A 7,823-nucleotide genomic window follows, 5' to 3' on the forward strand; every position below is an offset into this window, starting at 1 on the left:
TCTAATTTTTTCCCAGATTGTCACACCGGTTCCCAACTGGACCGCCTGTCCCGGTTCAACTCCAGATCTCTCCGGTTTGTTGATTATTTAAAAAAACCGAATAGGTTCAAACCTTCTTTCTCAACTATTTCCGGTTCAACCAGTCGAACCAACCGGTCTGATCTAAACCTGGTAACATTGGATTTTTCCAACAACAAACATTATGTTAAACAAACAGCCCCTTAATTACATCAATTTCCCCACTATTCACTACCCCTAGTAAGCAATTAATGACCGACAAATTAGGAAAATATTCCCAACAATATTTTTCATACCTAATTTTCCTTAATTTCCCCCTTTTTCCTAGCTCATTAATTAATGCAATTTCCTTTTAAAAAATAAAGGGTAATTAATTTATTAGTCCCTATATTTTGATAAAACACACTGTTTAGTCTCTGTATTTTCAAAAACACACACTAAAGTCCCTAACGTTTTTCTCGGTGAACTGTTTAGTCCCTAATGTTTTTCTTGGTGAACTGTTTAGTCCCTGCCGTTAGACTCTCATGAAGATTCTGTTAGTCAATTTGGATTTGTATTCTTCTTTTCCTTTATTTTGCTTTCCTTTAAACTCTAATGCATCTGAAATCAACTTTGAGTGTTCTTGTTCTTAATTTTCTTCTTAATCGTTCAAATTCGTAAGCGTTGAGTCTGTTTTTTTTATTGTTCTCCATGCAAATAGCTTCTTCTTCTAAATTGGATTACTCTTCTGAAGTTTGAAGGTAAATAGTAAAGGGTAATTTAGTCATTTCCGAAGTCATAAACGGTAAAAAATGTAACAAACAGACGGAAGGACTAAACAGTTCACTGAGAAAAAGGTTAGGGACCTTACCATGTGTTTTTGAAAATACAGGGACTAAACAGTGTGTTTTGTCAAAATATAGGGACTAATAAATTAATTACCCAAAAATAAAATTATTAAAATTATGAAGGCTACATTTCACCAAGCAATATTTGATATTAAATTATTAATAATTTGTCAAAGGAAAGTTGGTGTGCCTCTCATATAAGAAAATCTGCTTCTATACCACGTTGAAAAACAAAAATCAAAATCTCAATCTCCATTCTCTATTTTTCTTCTTCCTCTCCCCTGAAAATGTCGGCGACGACGGAGACGTATTACTTATCTCATGGATCGCCGATGATGTCAATAGACGAAAGCATACCTGCAAGGCAGTTCTTTCAATCATGGCGAAACGATATCTGCACCGAGACTCCGAAGGCCATTCTAATGATTTCCGGCCACTGGGACACCCGTGACCCTTCCGTTAACGTCGTTTCACGCAACGAAACTATCTATGACTTCTATGGATTCCCCGATCCTATGTACAAGGTATTTCGATTTCAATTTCAATCTGTTCTTCAATTTAATCGCAGTTTATCGCAATTATGTTTGTGTTGTTATGAAAATAGGTATTGTATTGCGGCTAATGTGTTTGATTTGATTAATTGACTCGGATATAAAACCCTGTTTTTCTCTGGTAAAAAAATTGTAGAGATGGAAATTTTGATTCTTCTTTGTTGGACTTCACCATTGTTTTTTTTTTTTTGTTATGGACTCACTGGACTTCACCATTGTTTAGTATGTGCATAATCATGAATATACGTATTGCACTGGATGTGTTTGATCAATTGACTCTGATACAAAATACTCTTTTTATCCTCCTAAAAAAATTGTAAAGATGGAACTCTAAGCCTTCATGCATTTGTTTGGGGTAAATTACACCCATGGCCATTGAACTTTGTTTTTTTTAATGGTATGACCAGTGCACTTCAAAACTTAGCATAAAAGTTACTGAACTCTTGACAATTTTCATGGTAAATATTGTTCCGAACAACTTTAATTCTTGAATATTTTCATTTTGAGAGCTTAGCTAAAGCTTAGTGGCTACGTGTGTTAAAAAGTGCGGCTTTTATGTTAAGTTTTGAAGTTCATTGGCCTAATTTACCCCATTTGTTTGAATTGTACTTGGGCAAAAACTTTTAAAAAACGACCTTATTATTATTCAATTGCATTAAAAAATCCCTTATTTTTGTCCAATTACATTCAATAACCCGTATTCTTGTCCAACTGCATTCAATAACTCCTATACTTGTTCAATTGTATTCAATAACCCCTATTCTTGTCCAATTGCATTCAATAACCCCTATTATTGTCCAATTACATTCAATAACCTCGTATTCTTGCCCAATAACATTCAATAACCTTTTATTCTTGTCCAATATCATTCAATAACCCCTATTCTTGTCTAACAGAGCTTTCAATAACCCTAAAACTTCAATTGCCGGGTAAACTTTCAAAAATTCCTAATTATTTGTTTATTTGATTTTTTTTGTTACCTAACCAGTATTTTGACATGTAGTAGACATGTTTTCTATTTTCTGCATCCAACAAATTCTATTGAGAACTAGAAGGTTATTAAATGCAATTAGACAAGAATAGAAGGTTATTTGGAACCATTGGAAGTTCAAAAGGAAAATTGAAGTTTTGAGGCAAATACAACTTTTAATTCTTCTTTGTTGGACTTCACATTGTTTAATATTTGCTAGCTCAAATATTGAAATATACACCTCCAGGAGCTCCTGAATTAGCCAAGAGGGTGAAGGAATTTTCACTCTGTTCTCCAATTCAATCACACTTTACCCTCCATTACATCTGCATAATCATGAACATACATAATGCAGCGAATGTGTTTGATCAATTGACTCTGATACAAACTCCTCTTTTTTTTCTCCTCAAAAAATTGTTAACATGGAACCTCTAATTCATCTTCCTTGGACTTCATCATTGTTTAATATTTGACAGCTCAAGTATACACCTCCAGGAGCTCCTGAATTAGCCAAGAGAGTGAAGGAATTGCTAATAGAATCCGGGTTTAAGCGTGTTCAAGAGGATTCAAAACGGGGACTTGATCACGGTGCTTGGGTTCCAATGATGTTCATGTATCCAGATGCTGATATCCCTGTGTGTCAGCTCTCTATTCAGTCAGAAAAGGATGGTTCATATCATTATAACATGGGCAGGGCATTAGCTCCTCTCAAGGAAGAAGGCGTCCTCATAATTGGTTCAGGTGCTACTACTCATAACTTGAGAGCTCTTCAATCTCATCATGCCGGTTCCACTCCTTCCTGGGCTGTTGAGTTTGATACGTGGCTTAGAGATGCTCTTCTTCAAGGAAGGTAATTTTTGTTGAAATATTGAAAATTCTGTCACAAAATGCTTTCATTTCCACAGTTTTATGCTTTTATCTGTGTTGCATGGGCACCTCTAGTTAGTGGCGAATACAGGATTGGTCCGTTGGGGGCCGATTTTACCTAATACTCAATCAAAGTTCTAGGTCAAATCACCAATTTATCAAATACACAATCAAAGTTCTTGGTCATATCACCAATTTAGCAAATACCCAATCAAAGTTTAATCAAATTACTAATTTAGCACCCCCGTAGTATCAAATTTTGTGGAGACAGAGGGCCGGAACTACCCCTGGTCAAGGTGGTTTCGGCTGCCGGAGGGGCCTGTCCCCCTTTGTATCCACCCCTGCTTCTAGTTAGTAGCATTTCTGCGTTTCATGTCTGTGTCTATGTCTATTTCCATTTTTCTATGAAGCATGGACTCTTCCCTGGGGTCGCTGTGGCCGTGTCGGACTCGCCAGACTCGGCGGGGACACGGCGGTGACATGGGACTCGGATGGGACTTCGCAGTGACACGGATGGGACTCGGCAGTGACACGGTAGGGACTCGGCGGGGCCTCGACTAATGGTGAAAATATGTAAAAGTTTAGGGTTTTTTTTTCAAATCTTTTAAAACCTATGGTTCAATTACAAAATTTGACAAAAAAAACCTAAACTACATCTAATTCTCACCTGTGTATTGTGATTATAAACGCTTAGGGCTTCTTTCTCTTCCTTCTTCGATTTGTTTTGCGATTTATGATTCTCCCGTGATTTCATCTCCTGCCATTCTCCTGCGATTTCATCTTCTTTATTCATCCTCTTTCTTGTCGTTGTCTTGTCTGATTTCATCCGCACCAAAATCCTTGCGATTTCATCCTTGCTATTAGAGAATGACTTATTTGTGATTTAGCAAGTTTTTTTATATATTTTATATCTAATATATCTATATAATTAATTATATAAAATTTGCCTGTGTCCCGCCGCACCCTTATCTCATATTTTCTAAAAGTGTCGTTTGTCGTGTCCGCACCTGAGTCGGTGCTTCATTATGTTACACTGAAACGGCCACAGAAAATGTTATTTCTAAAACATAATCTTCATGAAATAGTCTAAAAATGGTTAGACTATTTTATTTTATGAAGTTTTTGTTTTACAAATAACATTTTCTGTGACGGTTTCTGTGTAACATAGGTTTTTATTAAGTGTCTATTATACCGTAAGCATGTTTTCTTGTCAATTAATGTCTTTACTAACAAGTTATAGTTGTATTACAATTTAAACTTAGGCTTTTGTTGCCCATATCACCAGTAATTGTCGCAAAATTTCAACCCTTTTTGTCTAATTGCATTCAGTAATCCATTATTCTGTCCTGGAAACTTTCAAAAGTTTCTAATTATTTGTCTATTTGACATTTTCTTTTTGACACATAGCGGAGCATGTCTCCCATTTTTTGACCCGACAAATTCTATTGAAAAATAGGGGTTATTGAATATAATTGGACAATAATATGAGGCCAGCTTAAACTTTTGAAAGTTTAGGGGCAGTTGAAATTTTGGGTCAAGAACAGGTGCAACAGATATATAAGGCCTTGAACTTATTTATGGTTTCATGGAGCAACCATGGAATCAACTCACGCCTAATTCTATTAAGATCCCGGTTCATTAGAGCTTACCAATAAAATTGTGATAATTGACAATCATTTCCTTATGAAGTGGTATGTAATTACTAAAGTACCACTTAATTAGTTTCCTTTCTAAAACCATTAAAGTACACTCTCTCTCCCCTCTCCTCTACCATTTTCTTCTTCCCCTTTCTTCATATATATGGTTGCTCTGCAACAAAAAATTAATAAACCATAATCTACATAATCAATATCAATATCAATATCGATTTAGGAAAAAACAGTGGCGATGCGGGCAAAGTCAACTCACCAGCGACACGGCAGTGATTACAGTATACAGATCTGGTGCTTCTGGTGAGATTTTCTTCAACGATATCAAGAACAAGTACAACCGATTTTGATTCTCCTTTGCTAAATCGAGAATCAAAATGGGTTGTACTTGTTCTCGATTTCATTGAACAAGATGTCACTAGAATCTCCAGATCTTTATACTGTAATCACTGTCATGTCGTTGGTGAGTTGATTTGTCCGTCTATGCTCCTCTGCATTCTTTTTTTCCTTTCTTCCTCCCCTTTCTTCATATCTATGGTTGCTCTGCAACAAAAAAAAAAAAAAAAATAAGCCATAATTTTGGGAATCAATATCGATTTAGGAAAAAACAGTGGCGATGCGGACAGAGTCAACTCACCAACGACACGGCAGTGATTACAGTAGACAGATCTGGTGGTTCTGGTGAGATCTTCTTCAACGATATTAAGAACAAGTACAACCGATTTTGATTCTCCTTTACTAATCGAGAATCAAAACGGGTTGTACTTGTTCTCCGTTTCGTTGAATAAGATGTCACTAGAACCTCCAAATCTGTCTACTGTAATCACTGCCGTGTCGTTGGTCAGTTGATCTGTCCGTCTATGCTCGTCTCCATTTTGTTTTCTTTCTTCTTCCCCTTTCTTCATACCTATGGTTGCTCTGCAACAAAAAATTAATAAACCATAATCTACATAATCAATATCAATATCGATTTAGGAAAAAACAGTGGCGATGCGGGCAAAGTCAACTCACCAACGACACGGCAGTGATTACAGTAGACAGATCTGGTGGTTCTGGTGAGATCTTCTTCAACAATATCAAGAACACGTACAACCGATTTTGATTCTCCTTTACTAAATCGTGAAGCAAAATGGGTTGTACTTGTTCACGATTTCGTTGAACAAGATGTCACTAGAACCTCCAGATCTGTCTGCTGTTATCACCTCGTGTCGTAGGTGAGTTGATCTGTCCGCCTCGCCATTTTTTTTACTAAACCGATTTTGATTCTAGATTAGAGTTTATTAATTTTTTTTGGATGTAGAGCAACCATGGATATGAAGAAGGGGAAGAAGAAAAATGGAGGAGAGAGAGTGTACTTTAACCGTATTAGGAAGGAAATACAATTAAGAGTACTTTGGTAATTGCATAAGGAGTGAATTGAACTTTTTTAAATAGGTAGGATGAAAAACGCTGACATGGCAAGTTACGTTCATTGACCTGTCATAATGGAGCATAAATCCTTATATTCTGTGACAATGCAAGGGTTGTCTACTCTCCGTTTTGAATCTAGTCGTGATTCTTGGTAAGAGTCACTCCTTCTATAAGGGCGGGCCGGGGCGGATGTTCAAATCATGGGTGACGGGTTATTGTATCATATTTGTGTTATATGATCTATATGTTAGACATGATTTTATATTCAAGTCGTGTTAAGCGAGTTATATCTTGTAAATTGTATTAACATGTCAGAAATTAACAACCCTATTACGCAGGTACGATGATGTAAATCAGTTTTACGAGAAGGCACCGCATGGGAAAATGGCACATCCATGGCCTGATCACTTTTACCCATTGCATGTAGCCATGGGCGCTGCAGGTGAAAATGCCAAAGCCAAACAAATTCACCAAAGCTGGAGCAATGGTAGTCTTTCTTATTCCTCTTATCAGTTCACAGCTGACAAATGAACTTGTGTTATAGTATCACAGGGTTAAACGCACCGTTGGTCACTGAATTTTCATGGTTGTCTCAAAATAGTCACTCTAACTTCAATTTGTATCGATAAAATCATTTTTAACTTTGAATTTTGTGCAATTAATTCACTCCGCGACTTTAAGAGCAAAAACACACCAGAAAAGTGACGTAGCTGCCACATCAGTGGTAGACAACTTTTAGCGCTAACCGAAATGAAACCTGACTACCATCTAACTGACTGGAATGACACGTGGCTGCCAAATAGCTGACATGTGTCATTTTAGTCATCTAGGTGGCAGCCACGTGTCATTTCGATTACCGGTGATAGTTGACTACTACTGATTTGGCAGTTACGTCATTTTTCCGGTGTCTTTTTGGTCTTGAAGTCGTCGTAGTGACTTTATTGAGATAAATTTCAAAGTTGAATGATTTCATTGAGATAAATTGAAGTTGACTGACCTTTTTGAGATAAAAAGTTCAGTGACGAACTGTGCATTAACCTCAGGCATCACATTAATTGTATAATTCTCCATATAAAATATAGAATTTGGACAAGGGCTCATAATCTGATATACAAAAAGTATGTATATGTATGCTTATATGATAATATGTTTATAATTGTTAATATATAGTTCATATTACACCCATTATGCTTGTCAACACATTGAAATAATACTTGAGTTACTCGTTTTCACGGTATGACCATTAAACTTGAGTTTACTGTAACGGAGTTTTCATTTCTCATTGTACCTATATGAACATTAGTGCAATCTCATATACAGAGTAAATTACACACATGGCCACTGCACTTTACTCATTTTCACTGTACCACTACTAAATTTTAAAACATAACATAAAAGTCACTCAATTTTGCATTTTGTAACATTATGATCACTAAACTTTAACTGACGCCTCAAAATAACCTCAAAATAAAAAAAAAAATCAAGAATTAATAATTTGTCAAAGAAATCAACTCGCCACGTCAGTGTTTTT

General features: G+C 36.2%; 1 protein-coding gene across 1 annotated transcript; it reads left to right on the top strand.

Moving 5' to 3' along the window:
• The first annotated feature begins 1,039 nt into the window (after positions 1-1,039).
• LOC136230787 (extradiol ring-cleavage dioxygenase) lies at positions 1,040-7,475 on the top strand. The gene is made up of 3 exons (XM_066019970.1): positions 1,040-1,369; positions 2,843-3,216; positions 6,631-7,475. Exons 1-3 carry the CDS (start codon positions 1,133-1,135, stop codon positions 6,821-6,823), a joined length of 804 nt encoding a protein of 267 aa, XP_065876042.1. The 5' UTR covers positions 1,040-1,132; the 3' UTR covers positions 6,824-7,475.
• Positions 7,476-7,823: the final 348 nt, after the last annotated feature.

The sequence above is a fragment of the Euphorbia lathyris genome, chromosome 5 (assembly GCF_963576675.1).
Source record: "Euphorbia lathyris chromosome 5, ddEupLath1.1, whole genome shotgun sequence".
Lineage (NCBI taxonomy): Eukaryota > Viridiplantae > Streptophyta > Magnoliopsida > Malpighiales > Euphorbiaceae > Euphorbia > Euphorbia lathyris.